The following is a 25,152-nucleotide window of genomic DNA, read 5'->3' as shown; positions in this document are numbered from 1 at the left end:
TATCAACGTGATTACACTGTATTCTACATACCTATGCTGTATACGGTATAATCACGTTGAATACGGCATAGTTTCGAGGATGCAGAAATAAAATGTAAAGTTTCATCAATTCTTTCTTCGTGCTATATAGCAGGTAAAATAAGAAAAAAAGGGAGGAAACGTGTATAATGACGCCATATTCGCTTCTTTGCATATTTTCTTTTCTGCAATGTTTTTGTCATCGAGCATTCAAACCAATGAATCCGCTTGATATATGATTTACAAACGGTGTAAAGAAGAAAGTTTGACTTATAAAATTATTTACCCGGTGATCATTACTAGAGTTATAATGGATGTGAAAAAGGCGATGAAAACTAAGTCGATTTTTAATTAAATATGACCAAAAACATAAATATATTAATCGGGATCAGCAGTTCCGACACGTTAATACCTGGGAGTATTTGTACTTTTATTTTAGTTTCGCAAATACACGTCGTTGATCGTATTTTTTTTTTAATTTTCTTTTTGCTTTTTTTCCTTCATTTTTAACCAAATTAATCAAGCAATTCTTAAAATTAACTCTTTAAATTCATAATCATTTAAAATAAATGTTAATTTAAGTATAGATTGTCAACATCACTTGATCACGTCGTTTGGTTTTTGCACTCTATGATTTTTTATGGGTGGCGTTATTTGTGTCGTGTCAATCCTGATTACGATTTATTCCAGTCTTTCTCGTAACTACTCCTACTTCTCTTATAATACTAATATTACCGCAGTTTTTATATAATCCGCAAACTCTTCGTTTTTTTTTTGTTTTGTTTTTTCGCAAGTTTAGATTAATTGAATTAATTCTTCTGTGCTGTCTAGATTCACTCTGTGATTAAGTCTGATATCAAAATTTCTTATTTCGAATAATTTCCTTTTCTCTACAAAGTAGCCATCGTTTATCAAGGCCCACATACCACTTAAGGATAAGGGTGATTAAGTTTCATAAGTAGACGATGATTGAAATTAGGTAGAAAATGAATATTTACAACGACTTCTCGGCAAGAATTTGTTTACATTGGTCTTCAAAAACGGTAATGTAGTAATCAGTCGGAAAGTAACAACACGGTACTCTGTTTCTATGAAAGAAGCTTTATTCATGAAAGTTTTGCTTAGTTTCAGGAAACATAGAAAGATGTGAATTTATTGACAGTGGGTGTCGATAGACCCTTTGTTGTGAATGTTTCACATAAACTAAAGTTCAATCGAGCACCTGCTATGAAAATAACGATAGAGTAGAGGAATATTATGAATATACCATCGGTGACAAAGAAGCACCACAGTAAAAAAAAAGAAAAGAAAAACAGCGTCTACTAAATTTATAAGTTAGTTTTATATTCTATCAAAGTAGGAAAAGAATGCTCTGGGCGACAGCTCCCCAGACGATGCAGCACTGCTCCGTCTCAGAATGTATTTGACTCTCATACAGATAGAAGATTACCTTAAAATTGAGATACTTTTAGGGAGTGATAAAATTATCTAACCATTTCTCTAGCGACCTCCGCAACGGATTTGATGTAAGTCTTTCTGAGTATTATTATCGGCTCACAAGGAACTTTCACACAGGTCATCAAAGATCTCTCTTTGAAAACAGCCTTTGGTGTTCCCTGGAAGCTGAGTGACAACAAGTCTCCCCAGGTCTCCAGTACTCTCCACTCCTTTTGATAACATTTGCAAATAAATTTGCATTATCGCAACAGCTTCTTGCCATTGTTTTCTCGTTGGCAGCGGCTATTGGTCTTAACTGGAATTTTAATGGCAATAAGCCTCCCCAAGGTCCCAGTTCTCTCCGCATTTATCCGGCGGAGGCCTGGTCAGTTTCTCAGTCTTTATTATTATTATTATTATTATTATTATTATTATTATTAGTGGGACATGTGGAAATTCCACAAGGGACTCATTCGTATGTAATATATGAATGTTGGCATTCTGTAGATTTTCAGCGTAAATGGAGACGCTCTGATATTATTGTAGTTCTTTTGTTAAAACTGCAAAAGTATTTATCCAAGCTAGCAAGGGCCCACGGCGTAGCCTGGTCGTAAAGTACGCTTAAATATGATATTTTAATTCTTGCAGATTATCTTATATATTATTATAGAGTTCTATATGTTCTATCGATTTTTATATATTATAAAATTGAGATAAAAAATATATATCCATATGACTTGAATTCCTCAGTTTGAATTGAAACCGAAACCAAAACTCATGAAAAAATATATGTATATATATACATATATAATTTGAGTTCCTTCAGCTATAATCGAAACCGAAACCAAAAGTTATGAAGCATGTTTGATAAAATTATTTATTACAAGAAATAGATGACTTAAGTGTCATCTGCTATAATCGAAACCGAAAGCAAAACGTATGAAGAATTCTTGGTAAAATTATTTATTACAAAAATGGAAATTCATAACAATTAAAAGACCGTCACTCGGATGTAAACGTGACACACAAAATAAATAGCACGCAGGCTATCCTATTAATATATAGATTATTCTTTGTCTTCTCGCTTGGATAAGTTTGTCTTATATTTTAACACTCCATAAGATGTTATATCTTTCATTTTTCCGATACTGCCACCTGGTTGTGCTTGTCAAATGTGGCTATGTGTTCAAATTGCACAACACTCAGTGGAGTATCTTTCTAATCCTTTGGTTGTTATAACATGCACTCTTTATCACCTTTTTCCCCCTCCTTTTTTTTTGTCTCTTATTATTTTCTCGTTTCTTTTTCTTTTATTTCTGTCTAGATCTATATACCCAATTCACATCTCGTAATATTACATTTTTGTCGTTCCACTGTTATTATCGAGTCAAAAATTGTCACCTTTCTTACCTGACACTTCGATGGAGACATTATTCGTCAGACAATATCAATTTATTTCAGTTCTTCAATAATACGCATCGTCATCTGGCGAATTTATAAGTGGTCTATTAGATATTATAAAAGATAGGAACGGGTGAGACCAGTAATTTCTGTTTCTCTGACCCAATCACATATGGTCGTTTGTCTGTCCGATATTTTTGCGGTAATTCTCGCACTTATCGCAAATTAAACTAAATCTCTTGTCATTGCGTATTGCGTTTAAATGTTGTTAGGATATCGGCCCAATTCATTTCAATTAGTGGTTAATCACATCTTGTTGAAAAACACTACTATATAACTGTAATACACAGAACACGCTGTTACTAAGCTTTAATTCAAAAACAAGCAAGTTTATAAAAATACACGATGCTACTTAATTGGAAAAGTATGCTTGTATTTAGCTCCTTTGAAAAAAGATGCGGATACTAAACTCTTATGAACAGAGAGACTGTTGCTTAACTTTTAAGGGAAATACCCTATTACTTATAACTTATAAATAGGGCTGTGACAATATAATATTCTTTTCATTCTTTTGACTCTCGGGTATATATCCGACACAGTTAGACACACTTAATCAACCGACAACCACATTCGTGTATATAAAATATATAAGATATTAACGACTATATACTCAAGAGTCAAAACAATGAAAATAATATGCTGTTGTAACAACCTTACTTATAAAACACTCTCTGTATAAAACACCATACAACTAAACTCTTATGGAAACCAAACGTTACTTCACAAACCTTATGAAATAACCACGTTGTTCCGCAAAACCTCAAAACAAAGTGCAAAGGGTAAGAGGCGTTTGACATAATTAATTAAGACAAAATAAGCTGCAAATTATAAAAGCGTTTTCTGCGGTTGATATAAACTGTGTCCTGAGTAAATGATTCTTAGCGAAAAATATGTTTGTCTATAGGCATATAATTGTTAATTACCAATAATATCTCGAAGAGATGTGTATTTCCAATCCGCATTTCTTGCCTTTTCGTTAATAATCTTTCATTCTTTTTAGTTTCTTATATCAGGCAGCTTTACGCCTTGTCTAGAATGATTTCCACGAAAATCAAGACGTATAGTTCTTAGATACATTAATGGTTTACTTCTGGCTATCTTTTTAATTTCATATTTGAAAACGTGCATTTTGCTCCGTTCTAAATAAATTGCATCAAAATCTCTCAGTATTTTAGCAGTCAGATGATCTGTCCGCTTTCACCTATCACGCCATCCCATGACCATAACGTTGAACCTTGGACGTTTTGACACCTTATTTTCTGTCTCCTTCCGCTTCAGCGTCAGTAAAATACAGAGTGATCCATTTTAAAAGTAGCCCATAAAAATGTAGTAGAGATGAGGAACATTCTTTTACCGTTTAAATTACCTGCAGCGTTAGAAAAGACTCTGGAAGGGTTCTTCTCTTATGATTCTCCTGATAGTAGTTGGTCTAGATTGTGAAGACATTTGCATAAACTTTTTGCTTAAAAGTTCCCCAAAGATAAAATTAACATGATGACAACTTTGTGTCAAGTTCAGTTGAACAAATATGAACCTTACTGAACACCTTTGGATCATATTAGAATGAAACCTTCTAAAAAGAACCAGAAGCAATGTTCAAAATAAACATGTTAGATTACTGGATGAAACATGGCAAGAAGTTTCTAAAGCTAATATTTGTAGACAGGTCACCAGTATACTTACAACTGCCCCTGCATTAAAATAAACGCAAAAGTGATGCCAAATAATAGTTGATAAAAAAATGTACTAGTATATTATTAGTAGTACTTTCATTAAATAATAATTCTGTTAAATAAATATATGAGTTTACATAGGTGGCTATTTACTGATGTCGTTCAATTAACAGAATATATAGTTATAGATGGTCACCAATAGAATGTACTCATTAAACGTATCACGTGATCAAAGTGTTACGTCAGAACTAAAATTCTCAAGGAATTTTGGCTATCTTTTTAGTTTATCATAAATGTTCTTTGATTGAGATTTCTTTTCAAATTTGAAAGATACAATAATACAAAATGTCCCATTTTTCTTTAAATCGTCATTAACTTATGTAGTAAAGTAATGGCGAACGTTTCATACTTATCAGTGATTCTCTCTTTTGATAAAGAACTATACATATCAGAATTATTTCTCTTGAGTAAAAATTCTTCAGTTTCAGATTATCTGCCTTACCTAACATCTCTCCAGTCTAAAGATAATTATAAATAGTTATGTATGTTTGTAACAAACTGCTCTAATCTCAGTAGGGCTTTATGAACTACATCATCCGCCTGATTTATTGCATTATATATTTACGAAGCAATACTAGTGCAAATAACACATATTCTGCTTCTATTTTAGCAAATGACATTTTTTTTTACATAGGCATCACCATATTATCAAGGCCAAGAGGCCACTTAAGGATAAGGGTTAAAGAGTGTACAGTAGAAATTGGACAATATAGTAATCATTAGTAATGAAAATTTGTTAATTTGTAAACTTATATGGAACGGCTCATCAAGAACTTATTTACGTTAGACTTGAAGACAACCATATTGTAGTCAGCCGGAAAGCAGGAAAACGGAAGACAATTCCACAGGCGTGCAGTTCTAAGAAAGAAGCTTTGTTCATGGAATCTACGTTTAGGTTTAGGCACAGATAAAGAGTGGGGGGAATTATTGATAGTGTTTACAGCTAGACGAGTGTTTCTTGTGAAAGTTTGGCGAGGGGGGACCATAGATTGAAGCTCAGTCGAACACTTTCCATGAAAATAACGATACATCAGAGACAAACTCGCAACATCTCTTCTGTGAGATAGAGGTTGCAAGGAAGAGAAAAGGACATCTCCTACGAGGCTACGAAGTCTATTTTGAACTCTATCAAGGCAGGCCAAGTCCTTTCTAGCAGCTCCTGCCCAGATGTGGCAACAGTATTCCATCCTTGGACGTACCTGGCTCTTATATAGATAGAGAATTGCATCAGCAGTGAGATATCTACCGGATCGATAGAAAGATCCCACCATTTTTCCAGCGGCCTTGGCAACAGATTTGATGTACGTGTTCCATTTAAGATCAGGAGTAATAGTCAAGCCAAGAAGCTTGTCAAAACTTGAGGCCTCCTGAAGACGAGAGCCATTCGTTTCAATTGATGCCAGATGTGGATCAGAATATAATTATAAGTTCAAGTGAAATATATTCACACAGAAAAACAGAATCGAAAATAAATATGTACATCATTAGAAAATGAGATACGTATCTTTTTATAAAAAGTCTATTTCAATAAGTGCCAATTTACCTGTCTTCACACGAGAGCAATCTTTTTGTTGTTGTTGTTGTTGTTTTCTTTATCAAAACGTAGATCTTGTTAAATGCCATCGTAATAGACATGACATTGAGTTTGATTATAGAAAAGGGGTTAGGCGTGAACATCACAGCGACTTCTAGTGGGCTTGTTCTACGAGTAACTCTCATTTTATATAAACAGTGAAGTATCATAACTGAATATCCTGGCAAATCTTATTTAGGACAAGCCGTATCTAAAATATTATACATGAGAAATAACGTAACATATTAGCGACCCTATAGCAATATCGATTAAATCAGTGTGAATTTGGGCAAGGATCGCAAGACGTACATGTCATTATAACCTAAATCTGCAAAACAGAACCATTCCCAAAGTCAAATGAAAAATAGGGGACATGAAATTAAGGGAAAGGGGCAGCAGGTCAAACAGCGTAGACAAACAGAAATATGAGTCGAGCTCACGAATGACGTCACGTCTTTTCGAGCTGAGAGAAAACAAATGTATTCAAATCAGTCTGTACGTAGAAGGGAGTTCGAAACACAACGCCGGTTGTTCTGTTGTGCGGGGACCAACACGTTGTATATTCCGTCGAAAGGAGAATAAGAATAGGAAAGAACTTCACCTCGTTTTTTTTGTTGTTGTTGTTTTTTTGTATAACATTTATTTCCTCATTCTCTCGTTATCGCTGTGACGTAACTCAGGTGGTCGTCTTCTCGAGCGTCATTGATGCCTCGCGCGTAATTGCGAGCGTTATCCACGTCTTTAATGTGATCGTTCTCTCTCTCTTTTTTTATCGTTTTCTTTTTCTTTACTTGCGACATTATTTCGCATAAATTTGTTTCCCTGCTATGTTGCACGGTAATTCTGTTAGAACCTTTGATAATCACCCGATATATTTGTCCGCATGTTAACATTTCGATTTAATTAAGAAGTGGATTAAATAATTATCTCTCTCTCGTTTTCTCTCTCTCTATCTCTCTCTCGTTTTCTCCCTCTCTGTCTCTGTCTCTCTGTCTCTCTGTCTCTGTCTGTCTGTCTGTCTGTCTGTCTCTCTCTCTCTCTCTCTCTCTCTCTCTCTCTCTCTCTCTCTCTCTCTCTCTCTCTCTCTCTCTCTCTCTCTCTCTCGTAATCTATCTTTTTGTCTCTTCGGTATGAATCAATTCTTTCCAAAATTAGAATTTTTAAGAAACGCTCAGCGAACGTCGCCTTGTCTTTCCTGCATGAAAATAAGCTTTATTTGCATAGCAATCACTAGACAAAACTGCGATGATGAAGAGAAACTTCGCCGAAGGGAAAGACGATAAAATCGCACGTATGCATGAATAACTTTGATTCTATTCAGGAAAACAAACCAATACATCTACATTGCACATTTTTTGTGTTTTCTATTTCAGAAAATCTATTACCGAATCCCCGCGTATTAGCACTGGTCCTGTTCTCCGTAGCGAATGTGCTTAGCTTCGCACGGATTGCCTACATCCTCCCAGCCAGTGAGACGTTCGGACAGCTGCAGATCTCATACGGACGAATGCTTCAAGATGTCTTTAAGTTTATCTGTATTTACTTCACTGTCATGATCGCCTTCATATGCGGTTTGACCAGCCTTTACAGCTATTCGGGAGAATCTAACTTTAAAGAGTAAGTACAGCATTTCTTCTCATTTTTATGTCACGTATCGAAAAACGTCGTGGTTTCGGTTATATATATATATATATATATATATATATATATATATATATATATATATATATATATATATATATATATAGTCGTGGTTTCGGTTATATATATATATATATATATATATATATATACATATATATATTCTCGTGGTTTCGGTTATATATATATATATATATATATATATATATATATATATATATATATATATATATATATATATATATATATATATATATATACTTAAAGTAAGATTCTGTAGATTAAAATTTATAACAATATATTCAGTTGAGAATTTATTTTTTGAAACAAGGAATATATGGAGAAAAAATATATTTATTTCCTTAATCCATGGATTTTCAATAATGGCTAATATTATCAGAGGAAATGAAATGCAATTAGTATTCCTTCCGATGATTGAAAATCCATGGATGAAATGAATATAATTTTTCTCCATATATTCCTTGTTTCGAATAATAAATTCTCAATTTCAATGTATGTGTTTATATTTTAATCTACAGAAGTTAACTTTAATGATAAAACTTATATATTGCTCTATTTTTATATATTGAGCTTTACCTTTTCGGCTAGGATCGCCCTGAAAGTATGAAAGTATTACCTCAATGTAATATCTGACAGGAAAATCCACTTGATTTCTTATCTTTGACTTATCTTATATATATATATATATATGTGTGTGTGTGTGTGTGTGTGTGTGTGTGTGTGTGTGTGTGTGTGTGTGTGTGTGTGTGTGTGTGTGTGTGTTAGCGAAAAAATAACATCGCTTTTGGACATGAAATTGAACGTTAAAAACGATATTATTTTTGCACCAACATAATATATATTTGCCTATATATATATATATGTGTGTGTGTGTGTGTGTGTGTGTGTATAGTAAGTTATAAAAATATATAAGACAATTAAGCTACACAGAATATTCTGCGTTTCATCCACAGTCGGATTCGTCAGGCTTCTACGAAGAGTTGTGGTTGTTTCGCGTTTTTATATACGCACATTCTATTGAGTTTTTAATTAGCCAATCAGATTCCTAGTTTCCACCGCTCCCTTCCTAATCAGCTAATGAGCAGGCACTTACATGACAAAGGCCCAGTTGACCTTGGGTTCACCCCTTCCTTTGTGTATGCTTTTTTAGCGGGAAGTGTAGATATCTAGTGATATATATATATATATATATATATATATATATATCACTAGATATCCACTTCCCGTTCAAAAAGCACACATTGATGAGCTGTGAAACGGCGAAACAGTACTGTATGTGGATGACTATAATGCTCCTCATCTTGAGTTGAGCATATTGAGAAGTTATACACGAGTTACCATTAGCGTATAAAGCAATGCTCTTTGTGTAAACAAATCGAGCTTAGGCAGTTCGGACGATGTCAAAACATCGTTAAACTCACGACTAGCTCAGCAACCGCCGATAGCGCCTTGACTGTCGTACAGACAGTCGGGTTTCAATCCTGGCTTGAGGTTGTGCTTTTCTAGCCGCACTGAATAGCTGCGAAACAGTACTGTATGTCGATGGATATATATATATATATATATATATATATATATATATATATATATATATATATATAATTACAATAAAATTTGCATTGTTTTTTTTTCTCTACATACATTAACAGTACTTAGCATCAGTAGTGTCGGGATTCCATTTGCAGAAGAAATTTAGTTAATCCCGTCCTATCAATCAAGCCCCAATCCCTGTCCCATCTCCGCAGTGTTATATCCTGTGCTTTACAATTACTTTAACGGAATGTGCTTTGATGAATTTATTACACTTATACTTCCTCGACATAGATATCAAGGACTAAGCCGGATGGTTTTGATGTTGTGGTAGGTCATGTTGGTTTATTATCGACGTATGACCAAACGAAGTAGTCCAACTGGTTCAGATCCAGTAAGGCAAGGGTACAAAATCGTAGTACTCCTTCTGAAGTCAAGCCTGGGTGTCTTTGGACTTGTGAGCCGGCGCTGGGTCCTGCTGCCACACCCAGGGTCTGCCAGCGGCCACCTTATCGGATCAACACACTCTTCAGCACATCTAGGAACTTTGGTGTTGACTTTCCAGCCGTCTTCGATGATGTGAAGTGGCATGATGTGGTCCCCACTTGAAACCTAACCAAAGACCATAAACGTGTTCAGAAACTTTATTTTTATCACCTTGTGCACGCCCTAAAGCCTTAAACCGCCCGAGCTTGCATTTTGAGGTGGCTGGCAATGGCCTCGTTGTCATAACTTGGATCGGCAGAGAGCATCAGTTGTACAACGGTACATTTCCGATCTGGCTTATCGAATACTGTATTACTTTCAGACATTATAAAAGGCGCTCATCTCTCTTTAGATTAGTACACAAGTGGCCAACTAGTAGATAGGCAGCAACAAAAAAAACGGTTTTCACCAAACTGAAATGGAATCATGTCGTCTTTTCTATGGATATTTTATCGCTCCACCTTGTATGTAAGTATATTATAGGAACATAATATATAATTTCAGAGACAACGTCAAAAAATGTTTTCTTGCCTTTCTTTTCAGATAAAACTAAATAAAACTAAGCGATAAATGAAAATAATAAATACAAGAGAAATAGTAAATACAAGGTGAGCCCCTCACAATAAAACACAAAATAGAGAACCGATGTAAACCTTATCGAATTTTATCAATGTTTATAAATTTTTGAGAAACATTTTTCAACTTAGCCTTTGTATATCCATTTTTCAAAGTTTTAGTTATCTTAGTCGCTTTGCATAAAAATCATCTTCTGTCTAAGCTATACTCTAAACACAATGGCGTTGGAGGCAAACTTTTGTAGATCGCCACTAAACCCCGTACAGCGACAATGTTCTTTTCTGTCATAATGCACACTCTCTTATATGAATAAGTTTATCTTGGACATTTTAGAATTTAGATTTTTTTCACAGTTCAAAACTACATGATTTTCTGAAACTCAGTCAAAAATCCTACTTTTTTATGGTGCATAGCGACATTGAAACTTACTCATAAATTCTCCTATGATTTGTTTGCAAAATAAGCCTACATATGTCAGGGAAGTATATATTTTCAATGTTATACACTAGTCTGACTAGTATACTCTGAAAGAGAAAGGAAAAATAATGAAAACTTTTTTTTAAATGTGAGCTCTGTTTTTTTTAATCGTTTTTTTGAGATTGCGGGTTCAATTTAATTTTTTTTTTTAAATGTGAGCTCTGTTTTTTTAAATCTTTTTTTTTTTAGATTGTGCGTTCAATTTAAAACTTTTTTTAATGTGAGCTCTGTTTTTTTTAATCTTTTATTTAGATTGTGGGTTCAATTAAATTTTTTTTTAAATGTGAGCTCTGTTTTTTTAATCTTTTTTTTTTTAGATTGTGCGTTAAATTTAAATTTTTATTTTTAAATATGAGCTCTGTTTTTTTAATATTTTTTTTAGATTGTGGGTTATATTTAAAAAACAAAAAAGATTTGAGTTGTTTTGCTTTCTTTTTGATTTTCTAATTAATTGTGAATTCAGTTTACAGGCTGTTCACCCTGTATATTTTTGCGCAGATGTAATGGATACTGTTAAAATATGACGATTCTGTCCGACATAAAAGCTACAAGTAGACCCATTTAAATTGTATTTTAAATCGATTATAAATGAGTATCCATATAAGAATGCATATTTATAAAATATGAAATGGAAACTTCAAGCAGAACACCATAACATAAAATGCAAGAGGATGAATTTAGGCCAAGGATGAAATACTGCTGCCATATCTGGGCAGGAGCTGCTAAAAATAGCCTATCCTGCCTTGACAGAGTACAAAATAGACCGTGGCTTAGTGGGAGATGCCCTTTTCTCTTCCCTGCAACCTCTCTCCGACAGAAGAGACGTTGCGAGCCTGTCTTTGTTTTACCGTTATTTCCATGGCAAGTGCTCGTCCGAGCTCCAATCTCTGGTCCCTCTCGCCAATCTTTTACGAAAAACACCCGTCTAGCTGAAGCCACTGTCAAAAAGTTTCCCCAACCTCTATCTGTGCCTAAATCAAAACGTAGATTCCATGAACACAATTTCTTTCTTAGAACAGCACGCCAGTGGAACTCTGTTCCGTCTGCCTGTTTCCCACCTGACTACAACTTGGATGTCTTCAAGTCCAACGTAAACAAGTTCCTGATTGGCCGCCCCCTTAAGTAGACGCTTTATGAAATCTCAACACTAACGTACAACGTACTGTACATGCAATACCCCTTATCCCTGAGTGGCTTCCGGGCCTTGATAAGTGGTGACCTCCTTGTATATAAATAATAGGCCACCCTGCACATTCTGCTACATATTGCTGATTCGTTGAAAACTAAAGTAAATCAGATACAATGTATACGAACAAATATTTACCATTTTGTGTTTTGAGATTTTGGTGGAAATGTTTTAAATTTCCATATTCCTAATTAATCCAACCAGTAAACTGTTTTAAAATATTCTGCAGTCTCACAACTATTCATGTTAATTATTCTTCTCTTTGTTCACAATTATTGGTATCAAAATTCAATACACAGTATTCTTCTCCTTCTTACAATTCCCACACTTAAACTTCAATACACATCTGTCTCACTTCCACCAAAAATCATCCTCTTCTCTGATCAACAGGCTTTTTTTATTGAAACCCTCTGTATTTAGTATGAATATTAAATGTCATGAAGTCCCGTTACTTCATGAGATCTCCAACCAATAAGTAAACGCAACGTCCATTTTTTCTTCTATATTCTTCTTGCCTGGCGCGAACACTGCATGTTGTACGAAATCAGGTTTGTACTAATTTTTAATCACATTAGACTCGATATACAACGAAATATTTACCACTACCATTTAGTGTTTTGGGATTTTCTTTGAAAATGCTTGGAAACTCCAGGTTCCTAATTAGTCCAACTAATAAACTTGTTGTTGCCGATTATTATAAAGTATCCACTTTTCAGTGCATCGCGCGTGACAATAAAATCGAAGTAGGATCGTTTTCTTTTCTCGCTAAAGAAGTGTTACCGACACCTGAACGTATTTATTTTTCATTAAAACTGTGCGGCACGTAGTTATCAAGATTCTATGGTTTGTCCGGTTATGTGGGATGGTAGAAGACTGGTGTACTGATTTAGGCCAAACCCATTTTTAAAAAAAATCAGAAACAGTTGATTTGCTTCAACCAATTCCCCCAATACATCTTTGTAAACAGTCACCAAACGCCTACATGATTTCAACTTCAAGAGAAATTATTTTAAACCGACGTTACGTTCGCGAACCATCTCCTCACTTAATCCTTCGCTAATATTGCGAGTCTCCTATGTTTTTTTATGAAAATTTTTGAGTTCATCAAACGGAAATCGTTAGTATTTACTTCCGTTTGTATATTTTAGTTGGTTGGTTGGTTGGTTTTTGTGTTTTAGGGCATATCAACCCTTATCAGATTATTTAATGCCGAATCAAGTTATTTTGACGAAAAATCTTTTAATAAAATATTTTTTCCAAGTCGGTTTCTATTTAACCCATGGTTGAGACCCTAACATGTACTTCCACTCCGTGGCAGAGTGGACCTGGGAGCAATGGCAATTAAAGGGTGGCTCCACACTCCCCAAAGCCCGCTTGCTGGGGCCTCACCATCGGATATAGTTTAAGGTCATTCCAGGATCTGTATATTTTAGTAACCTTAATTTAAAACAGTATAACATTTAATATAACTCTAATAAGGAATGCCGCGATAGAGAGCTAAGTAAATATCGTGGAAACATTGCTTCTCGTAGCATCAGCAAAGTTAAGCGACATTTAGCCTGGTAATATTTAGAAGAGTGACAACTTGAGAATACGATGTTCCATAAGTATGCATGTAGCTGCAAAGTCACTTTTTGTAATACAAGACGGTAAGGTATGAATAAATCTCTCGTCCAATTATTAATGAGTTAAAAATGTAAAGTAGATCCTCGTGGTATAGAAGGGCAACTCATTTACTAAAAGGAAAACTTTCACGAGAAACACTCGTCCAGCTGAAACCACTATCAATCATTTCCCCCACTCTTTATCTGTGCCTAAACATAAACGTAGATTCTATGAACAAAGTTTCTTTCTTAGAACTGCACACCTGTGGAACTCTCTTCTATTTGCCTGCTTTCCAGATGACTACAGTCTGATTGTCTTCAAGTCCAACTTAAACAAGTTTTTGATGAACCGTTCCCCTTAAGTAATCCAATTTACAAAATTTACACTACTAACGATTTCTATGTGTTGTCCCATTGACTACTGTTCACTCTTTAACCCTTTTTCTCGAGTGACCTCTGTGCCTTGATTGGTGGTGACTCCTATGTAAAAACAGCTTGAATTATGCTTATCTTTCTCTGCTTTTCTTCTAAGTACTTTGTTTTAGATTCTTTCTTCTCACTGAACGTAAGTAATTCTTAGATTAGAAAAATTGTCATGACAATTGTGGAACCAGTTCTTCCCTAAAAACCTCTTACATTGCAGGTTCCCCTTTCAGAAGGAATCCATTTTCTCCAGATAACAAAACAATGATAAAAGAGTGTAGAGTGATTTTAAAATCGTATATCATATTGTAACAGAGTATGCTGGCTGATGCAAATGATTAGCCGTGTTCGAAATGATGTCACCTTAACGAAAAAGAAACAGACTATAAAAAGAACATGTGCAGAAATCGACGAAGACGATAAGGAGGATAGGGGTCAGAGAGAAGGAGCATGATTATGTTTTATTCGGAAAAGTACCCAGAAATAAATGTCGTTGTTATAGAAAAAGGGGTCGAGTTATTACTTGTTCTATGTTCCTTGTGACGTACTCTGCTACAAAGTTTTGGGTCTCGCTTGTCTATATGTTAACGCGTGTGTAAACGTGTGTATTACAATACGATATATGCATATATCGGACATTGGAAAATTTTGCGAAAAATTCAGTACTGATTGATACTGATAATTGATACGTCGTTTTCGGCCGTGAAACCCCATTCAAGGTTAGCACTCTGTCGCATTTGAAAGCAGTATTAGCAATGTTCGTTTTTTTAATGTGTGTTTATCTCCATAAATAAATAATTGATTTGCCAACTTGTCCAGTTTAAGGTTTAGATATTTTCTACAGACAGATCGATGTTCGGCCTGTTCACCCGAATCATGAATATTCGTACCTATGAAGCTTCATATGAATTTTGCAAACACCTTTGTAGTTGAGATAAGGCTCTGTAGTCTCTTACAGCGAGCTCAAAGTATACGGAATTCTTCAGTTCCGAATTTGCTGGTGTGTCAGGGCCCGCGCATGTGGTGTTAACGCAGTAATGTAGATATGCTGGATGCAGAAACATATCTATTTCTTTAGAATTTCGTGATCTGCCTCAAGTCGCACGTATGAAACGTGTTCAGCAGTCTATGTCGTCACGTGTGCAGTCCACGTGAGTAATAAATTATTGGTAACAATACGAATTTTTTACTCATCCCAAACAGTTTAAATTGGAACTGAAACGTAAAGTGTTGTTGTGTTATGGACTAAGATGACAGGGGCCATCTAAGTAGGGAGTTGAGCAGAGAGATTTTTCTGTTTACATTACACTTAAAATTCTGCATGTTGGGGAAGCAGTAATACAGGGAGAGAATCCCAAAGTCTATCTGTTAAAAGAAAATAAACTTTTTGATTAGAAGGTTCTTTAGCATCGGCTGATTTTACAATGAAGGCGTGGAATTTTGTTACTTGTTTGGGTTATTTACATCGAAGAGTCACCAATGCTACGAATTTATCGAAGCACATTGCCTTAAAGTATTAGTCAAACAATTACATGGATGCAATATTGCTGCGATGGAAAAGGAGTTGGAGCTTGGTTTGGGATAGATTAGAAGCTGAGTTTAAGAGTAGTGACAGACAAATCAACCCATGCGTGACAACAATATTCCATGCATGGACAATTTTTGACTTTTTAAAGATGTAGGATACTGATAGGTGCTAATATTTTTCTATCGCGGTAGAATGAGCCCACCTTCTGTGCAGCAGCCTAAGCAATGCCTTTTAGTGATCATTATCATTGTAATAAAATATAATGGCAGGCTTTAATAAAAAGTTAATCTGAGTCAAAAGTTCATTTACAGACGACATAGAAATTTTAAATAATTTAACTTTTATTCGCTTTTGCTGAAAATCAAATTTAAACGACTAATAGTCAGTATTTATAAGATGTGATGTATAATCGGTTCTAGACGGTAAATTATCTTAAACTGTCACCAACAGGGAACGTAAATCACGTGATGCTGGCGACATGTGTTCTCGCGCCAAAGCTTATGATTGGTTGAGAAGGATGGCAATCACTATAGTAACACGCTTGTTTATGTACAACGAAGATTCTATATAAATCATTTTTATTCCTCGAAATAAGTTAAAATCCGTGGGAGCTAGGTCAGGAGAATATGCAGTATGAGGCAAGATATCACAGCCAAAATTTCCTAAGAGATCCTACATCATCAGAGATGTGCGAGAATGACCATTATCATGATGGATGATAACTCCATTTCTGTTGAATAAAAAGGTCGTTTCCGGGTCGACGTTTGTGGCAATATTTAAAAATGAAAAATGAAAGATGCTTTAATAATGTGAAAGAAAAAGTTATACATTAATGTATGAAATAGCTTACAACAGTTTAAAATACCTTTTCTGCTAAAAACTTTTGTCCCGACCTGATACAATTATTATATATGGCTGCTACAGCTTCGTGATTAAACTTCATGATTAGTTTAGAATTTTCTCGCGAGAATCTCGCCAGTTTTCATGTTACTTGACCAATTCGCCTGCTGATTTTCTAACGTATTAATGTAAGCATTCAACTCTCAAAGTTGAACGCCACATTTGAATAATACCAACACCGACATTATTCACTTGTCAAGCCAATATACATTTCAATGTATTTCTCTCCTGTTGTAGAATAAGCGTTGTTATAGGTACGCCTCTGTGGTCACTACGTGACGCGTATTGTCAACGAATTGAGAACTTGTGGACTCTGTTCAATATTCCATCATTTCACTTGCCAAGTTTTTGAAGCAGGTCCCACTTTATTACGGACAGTATTAACAAGATCGGCAAAGGTGCCAATTTGTTTAATGGGAATACTGACCTATAACGATCGATATTTTCACCAGACCCAACCACACTTACATATCATTTCGGCTAGAAAACTTTTTTGATGTATGAAATTCCGTATTTGGACTACTTGAAAAAGAAACGTCAACCGTTAACTAGAATAGTGTCCACATTGTAATTACACAATATCTGCGTATCCATATTATTAGATTGGAAAGTTAAATTTAGTTTAGTTGTTTTATTTTACGACATATCAACCCTTTTGAGGTTATTTAATGGCGAATCCGGTCATTTTGGTAAAAGTTTTTATGCTCAAGTTCTTTATATTTTCAAATATTTATTCATGGTGTTTGGTTTGATTATCTTGTGGAGGAAAATTGTTACTTTTGTTTTTGTCTTTACAGAGTATGATTAACATTTTCAAATGGGAAGGACGGAATAACAACATTAATATTTGCTGCATCTTAGGTTGGGAAGCCATTATCTTCAGACATCCTAATCTGGAAGCACCAGGGCACAGTTAGAAGCGTTTATGAAGGATAGAAATAAAAGTTAAGTAGTCGACCATGGCCGAGGGCGACCCGAAAATTACTTATTTCATTAGTTTCTACATCACATCCCCTTTCTTGTTATTACTGCATTAGCAGTTATGAAAAAGACATCAAGTGCTATTTTAATATTTTTGGTGTGACTTGATCGAGGATTCAATCCTAGATTCGTAGTCATTTAGTGAACATTTTAACCATTTGCTCTGCTCATCGTAAATGCTATTTTCACAATCCTTTGGTCGATGTAGACTCCGACCTTCTTCAGATGATTCTAGTCGAACTTGAGAATCTGTGCACAATTTCTAAATTCGGCCTATTATTTTATCCAATAATAGATTGTTCTCGTTTTATCAGCCATATCCGAGTAGAAATAATTTTCATTTTTAATTATATTCTTAGTATCGAGGATTAAACTTTAACTCTCCAGAAAACTGTAACTTAGAACTGATTATTACTTTGTATGTTTTTCCGTTGCGCACACTTGCTAATTTGCATATCGCTAAAACAGCTGCTGCTAATATTTGTGCTAGTCAGCTATCCTACAGCTGCTGCTGATTTTCTCACACGAGCGTTATACGCGCTATGTTGCATCATGTGAGGCTAACATCCAAGATGGGAATAGTAGTCTGAATAAACGAAATAATACGTATAAATGATATTTTTATTTAATCACATGTTCATTGAATATTAATCAAAGACACTAATCGATTAAAACCGTTTAATTTTTTTTTCTTGATTAGTAGCCACCGAAATAACGACCTCTTTCAATCTTATCTGAAGATTGCAAGAAAACATGAAACAGCTGTTATTTTTCGCAATTTTTATTTTATTTTTATTTTATTTTTTTTAGATCATCAGAAATTACTATTTTCTTTTTCTTTCCTTTTGTTGTGGTTCTTCAACTTGCTCTCGTCAATTCCTAGTTATAATCTTAGAAAACAAAAATAAAAGCATTAGAAAAACATTTCGGAAGATAAATAGCAAGTCAGGCAACCTTAGCTGGCTGAAAATAATGTGGAAGAATATCTTTCAATCTAAATAAAAAGTCAACTGTAGTTTTTTTTTTCTTTTCATGCCATAAAAAAACTATTTATATTTAAAAATAATTAAATTTCTAACGTAATTCTATAAGTCTTAATATTGATACGAACACTGACGAAGCATAATTTTTCCTCACGGTGTTGACGGAAAGTGTACACTAATCGTGTATAATTATTGTGGAGCTATTTCGAATTTCTACACCTAGTGCCCATCACTCCGATCCTGTAGTTTATCTAAATAATGCGAGTTTAGTTTTGTTGAAATAAAATTTACCCGCGGTATTATTTTATTTTATTTGAATACTGTTTTCTTTAAACCCATTTATAATTGAGAAATTCATTAAGAAACCAATTTCACTGGAAATAACTCATACTGCATCGTATTCACGAAACCTTGTATTCCATGTTATTCGTAAGCCCTTATTCTTCTCCACTATAAAAAAAATCAGTCATTTTTATATCTATCTAGATATCTATAAAAGTGAACGTGTCTGTGTGTGTGTGTCTGTGTGTGTGTCTGTGTACATTTCCCTACGTAACATCTTTGTCAATTTTCAGTCTACAGACTCGAAATTTGATATACAACGTACTGAGATTTGGAAAAATCTTTGTAATCCGTTTTCGATCAGAAATTTGGCTGTTAAGGGTTCAAAGTTCAACGATTTGACATTTGAAAACTCTACCAAACACCTCCGACAATTTAGAGTCTAAAAACTATAAATTTTAGATATAGGTTCGTTGGACATGGATCTATCTTGATTTGAACCCAAAACAATTAATGTTAAGTGTCATAATAGGGGTAAAAAAATTGAACGATTTTTTATTATTTTTATTTTATTTATTTATTTATTTCGCTCAACATACACTTCCAAACACCCGAGCAACGCCGGACTGAAATGCTAGTATATCTATAAAAGTGAAAATGTCTGTCTGTCTGTCTGTTTGTCTGTGTGTCTGTGTACATTTCCCTACGCAATAACTCTGTCAATTTTAAGTCTACAGACTCGAAATTTGATATACAGGGTACTGAGATTTGGAAAAATCTTTGTTATCCGTTTTCGACCAGAAATTTGGCTATTAAAGGGTCAACGTTCAACGATTTGACCTTTGAGAACTCTACCAAACTCGTCCGCCAATTTTTGGTATAAACAATTGAAATTTTAGATATAGGTTCCTTGGACATGGATCTAACTTAATAACTTGATTTGAGCCTAAAACAATAATTGCTAAGGGGTCATAATAGGGGCCAAAGTTTTAAAAAATGACCTCTGTGGTCTCTACCAAATTACTCAGACAATTTCTGGTCTAAACATTTGAAATTTTACGTAAAGGGTATTCAGCGATAGGGCAGGCTTTTTCATCGGTTTGGGTCCAAAATTTGAGCTACCAATATATAAATATATGTTTGTATGTTTGCATGTCTGCCTAAAACTTTCGACAGACGCGACGGATTTTCACAAGCTTAGTATTGTTTGGAAGCTAGACCTTTCAGACGGCAAATACGGAAAAATTGGCTAAAAACAATAATTTTCTTCACCTGAACTGGGCACTTTTCTACAGGGAGAGGTATCTTTTTTCGCCGATATTGTCGAAAGTCAGCTCCTCTTTTCGATTGTCTAATTTAAACCTACGTCACCTCCGGTTTGACTCTGGTCGTAACAGCAAAGATTTCACGTTTTTCCCCCGTTCTTTTCCTCCTTCGTGGTACGGGTTCGAGCCTGCCTTCCTACTATCACCTTTTTTTTTTTTTGCACAACACACCTCCAAACACCCGGGCAACGCCGTGCACCCATGCTAGTAATAAATAAATATATGTACTTCTATTAGTTATCAAGTAAAATAACTGCGTTGTTCTTGTTGCAAAGTTGGAGAATTTAAAGTGATAAAAGGAAGCAAGAAAACAAATAGTAAGTCAGGCATATATTTCAGATTTATTCCGCCGTTGGTCTAATGGGTGAAAGATAAATTATGTTCATATAGAAGTTGGTTACAGGGTTTTTGCGGGTCAGTCACTATGAAGAGTACTGAAAACATAGGTATGGTGGGAGCAACAAGGATTCGTGATTTAAAGGAAATAACAAATAAAATGCTAGGGAAAATGATCAGAGTCGTGGAAAAGATTTTAGTAGGCAATGGGGTGAAGCACGAACTAAAAAGTAAGTTTTTTTTATCCTTCATGGCTCCAAATTTACTTAGGCTCATTTTCTTAACAACATGTTAAAATGATGCCTGCTGTCGTGTCGTTAAAGAGAACGACTGAAGAGTGTCAGAACATGTTTTTGCTATGTCGGCATACGTAGCTAATAGCTTTCAAGGAGACGATTTGGAGAGTCTGGAGTCAGACCGGGTTTGCTTTCTGAGCCGATATGATGCAACATTCGAAATCGGCAATGAGGACAGTGCATCACTGAAGATTTCCATTAGATATTTCCATTAATCTAATCCATATTAATCGCTATTAATTCCTAATTGTGCTTTAATGAATACCATAATACTTACTTCGTTGCATTTTATCATAACAAAGGTCATACAAAACTTACATTGGTTGAGTAGTTTTCGAGAAAACTTTTAGATTAAATGTGGTATTCTGATGACTAATCCTGATTAATGCAAATTGAAACATAATTGCGTATCGAACAGATACCATAATACTTAGTTTGCTGCAATTTATCATTGTAAATGTTTATCCAAAATTTCAGCCATATCGGTGCAGCAGTTACCGAAAAAACGTGGAACGGACACAAAAACAGACAGACTAAGACAAACATTATATGTTTGGTAGCCATATTAAAGCACAAAATCCTTTTGTTCACACATATAAACTGGATTACCAGAGTACGCATGCGCGAATCAGTCAATCTGTATCTAATTGTTGTCTGAAACATCCTGCTGTATTATTACCCGAAGCATAAGCAGCATTTTACATTACATTAAAGACGCATTCATAATTTGTTTTGCCATGCATGCATAATAGTTAAAGAATGGTATTATTTGATCAGGATTCATAACAAAGTCCCATTGTAACGGTTTCAAAGGTGACCGAACCACGTGATCATATAAATGGCCGAGGCCGATTATCACTGTGATAAATGTCAAACGGCCAATGTTCACGGTTGGTTAATAGCGGGAATATGTTATAAAGTGGTCTCCATTCTTTCGACACAAATTGGACAATTTTAATCTCTGAAGTCAAAATCTAAGATCCTTGAACTGGGCTCATATTTCATTTTACTTTGTAGTATTTGCTTCTCACCTAACTCTTCTCTCTTTCTCTCTCTCTCTCTCTCTCTCCCTCTCTCTCTCTTTCGCTCTCTTTCTGTCAACTCGTTTTTCTATATATGTTTGTGTGTTTGCATGAGTGCGTGTGTGTGTACTAGACTATGTGGTCCATTGGTAACCCATGAGCTCGAAATTGTTTGTATTAGGAAATAATGAGTTCCCAAAAGCAGATAAATATTAAATAATTTGAAAACAATATCCAAAATTAATCTCTCTCACACTCTCTAACTCACACACACACACATACACACACACACACACACACACTGTGTGATTTTCGTTATCTCTTCAGCTACCGATTTAATAGTGGTGATTTTTCCCTGTTGTTTAAAATGCAGTAGTCTAATCTTTTATTATTTTGATGGAAGCGAGAATAATAGAGATACTTGGTGAATTACCTAAACTTTTCGTTTGTAATCTTTCCGTTGTTTTCATATAATACATGTTTTAAACTGTTCGCCGCTGTTCTGTCCTTTTTTTGTGGCTGCTTGCGAGCCATAACACTGACGATATTGGATTTGAGAAACATACTCACGTCTAAAACAGTGTTCCAAAAAACACTGACGACATTGGATTCAAGAAACATACTCACGTCTAAAACAGTGTTCCAAAAAACACTGACGACATTGGATTCGAGAAACATACTCACGTCTAAAAATAGTGTTCTCATAACACTGACGACATTGTATTCGAGAAACATACTCACGTCTAAAACAGTGTTCCAAAAACACTTAAATTGGATTCGAGAAACATATTCACGTCTAAAATAATGTTCTGAAAATATAAACGACATTGGACAATGGTTTATCACGCTGAGAAAGTGTAGCATAACACTTGCGACTGGCTGACTTGCGGAAAAAAATTTTTTAAGCTAAATTAACAACTGTGTTAATTTACCTTTAAAAAACAGATAAGTACGGAACGCAAAGGAGTTGGGGAAAAAAGTTCGTCGCTACTTAAAAAGTAAATATTTCTTTGTATAAAAAAAAAGAAAAAAGTTCGTCGCTAAAAAAAAAATAAAGTTCGTCGCCGTTTTGCTCTACTAATGATAAATCGTTGCTTTATTTTTTTCCTAACGGAAATATACACTTGATTTTTTTTAGGGGGGGGGGACGATGGACTGTTACCGCAGATTTATATTTTTTTTTTTACTTGTTTATTGTTCTGAGATAAATCCAAACCTTTTGTCGAATCCAACCAGACAAACGTTTTTCTAGCTGGACAACGAACGTTTTAAAATTGCTAAATCCAACCAGACAAAATGGACGAACTACAATTAGCGTTAGCACGTCAAACTAAGTTACAAATAGAAGCGGCCGAACATCAGCAACGTACAGAGGACCATCAACAGGAATTACACAAACAATGGCCAGAACGTCAACAACGTACAGAGGACAAACAGACCGAATTACAAAAACATTGGGCAGATCGCCAACGACATATAGAGAACCAATAAAAGGAATTTCAAAAACAGGCAGCCGAAGTTAAAAAAAAAAAACGCGACCGAAGCTCAAAAAACGTCGGCCGAGTTACACAAACGATTGGCAGAACGATGACAACGTACAGAGAACAAACAGACCGAATTACGAAAACAGTTGGCCCAACTTTAAATTACGAACAGAGGAATTATTGGCAGAAATCGCGAAGAATGACGCGCACTCTGAAAGCGATTCAGCTTTTTTCTCAAAATACAATATGGACCGCAATAGATAATTTTAAGTACGAGGAAGATGAAAAATCATTCGCAGCTTATTTCAGGAGATATGAGGAGTTTTTCAATATCGACTGCGGTCACTGGTCTGACCAGAAGAAGACCAGACTGCTGCTACGAAAACTCGAAACGGCTGAACATGACAAATTTGTGAAGTACATCTTACCACGAAAAAACGTGAATTTATCTTTCAATGGGACGGTAAATTTGTTAACAGAACTGTTCTCCCCGAAAACGTCTCTTTTTCATAAGCGATGGAGATATTTGAATATGACCAAAGACGATAATGACGACTTTGCCACGTACGCAGCAGTAGTGAACAAGCATTGTGATGACTTTAAGTTGTCTGAATTAACAGCAGATAATTTTAAATTGCTTGGTTTTGCACACGGTTTAACCTCGGGAAAAGATGCAAAAAATTAGGCGCAGAATTCTACGAAGTTAGAAAACGAACCGAACTTAACACCGCAAAAATTGACTGAGGATTGTTAAAAAGTTGAAATAATAAAAAAAAAAGATGCGAGAACTATCGAAGCAGGCATCGTAAATATAAAACAATAACGAAGAAAAAACCGTCCAGACGGTACACAGAAAATTACCGCCAAATGTCGGAAAAAACAAAAGTACCGAACCTTTGCTTCAGATGTAGTGGTAAACACTGGATCAAAGATTACCCATTCTTAACAAAAAGATACCTCATATGTAATAAAATCGGACATAAAAGCTCTCACTGCAGGAAAAATCAGAACAAATGCCGAGTACGTCAAACGATAACTAGAGATGTCGTAGATGAAAATCTACGCAAATACGTAAAGGTCAACATTCTCGGCAAGGATATTAAATTTCACTTAGATAGTGGGTCGGATCTTTCAATAATAAATTTCAAAATGTGGAAGAAATTACGAAAACCGACCATGTTAAGAACCAAAGAACGGCGACGGCCGTAAATATCACAAAAATTAATTTTGAGGGTGAATTAATCACCAACGTCACCTTGCTGGGACAAACGAAAATCTAAAAATGTATGTATTAAAAATAATGAGAACCTGTTTGGTTCCGATAGCATGGATGAATTTCATTTGTGGGATCTTCCTAGATCCACATTTTGCAAAAAAATAGAAACCCATCCAGCGGAAACGGAGAAACTTATAACCAGTTTTAAAAAATAATTCCCAAATGGATTTTCTCCTGGCCTTGGGAGATGCACAAGAATGACCGCTGATTTTAAGCTAATACCGAGCACACAACCGGTCTTAAAAAAAACGTAATGTCTCGTTCGAATCTCTGAACAAGACAAATGAGGAACTGGATAGATTAGAAAACAAAATTGAGTGAGTGGGCTGCTCCAGCAGTCTACATAAAAAAAAAGGTCCGGAGAAATCCGCGTTTGCGCTGACTTCTCGACCGGACTCAACGGGTCGTTAGAAGATTTTCACTATCCATTACCCAGCCCAGAGGAAGTGTTCACAAAATTAAATCGCAGCAAGTTTTTTCTCTAAGATCGACCTGAGCGACGCTTTTTTTACAAATTCCTGTAAGCGACAAAAGCGCTAGCCTCTTCTGTATTAATACTCATCGGGGTTTGTA

At 35.1% G+C, this 25,152-nt stretch overlaps 1 protein-coding gene across 2 annotated transcripts in view; it reads left to right on the top strand.

Moving 5' to 3' along the window:
* LOC145276962 (short transient receptor potential channel 7-like) overlaps positions 1–25,152 on the top strand; it is a 946,690-nt gene that overhangs the window by 696,469 nt on the left and 225,069 nt on the right. For both annotated transcript variants that reach the window (XM_080128503.1, XM_080128502.1), the window contains one exon: positions 7,596–7,839. In XM_080128503.1, coding sequence (XP_079984629.1) covers positions 7,596–7,839 — 244 coding nt within the window. The remainder of the gene's footprint in view (positions 1–7,595; positions 7,840–25,152) is intronic.

The sequence above is a fragment of the Euprymna scolopes genome, chromosome 5 (assembly GCF_053919585.1).
Source record: "Euprymna scolopes isolate OS-2025 chromosome 5, ASM5391958v1, whole genome shotgun sequence".
Classification (NCBI taxonomy): Eukaryota; Metazoa; Mollusca; class Cephalopoda; order Sepiida; family Sepiolidae; genus Euprymna; species Euprymna scolopes.
This window is presented reverse-complemented; position numbering and strand designations above follow the sequence as displayed.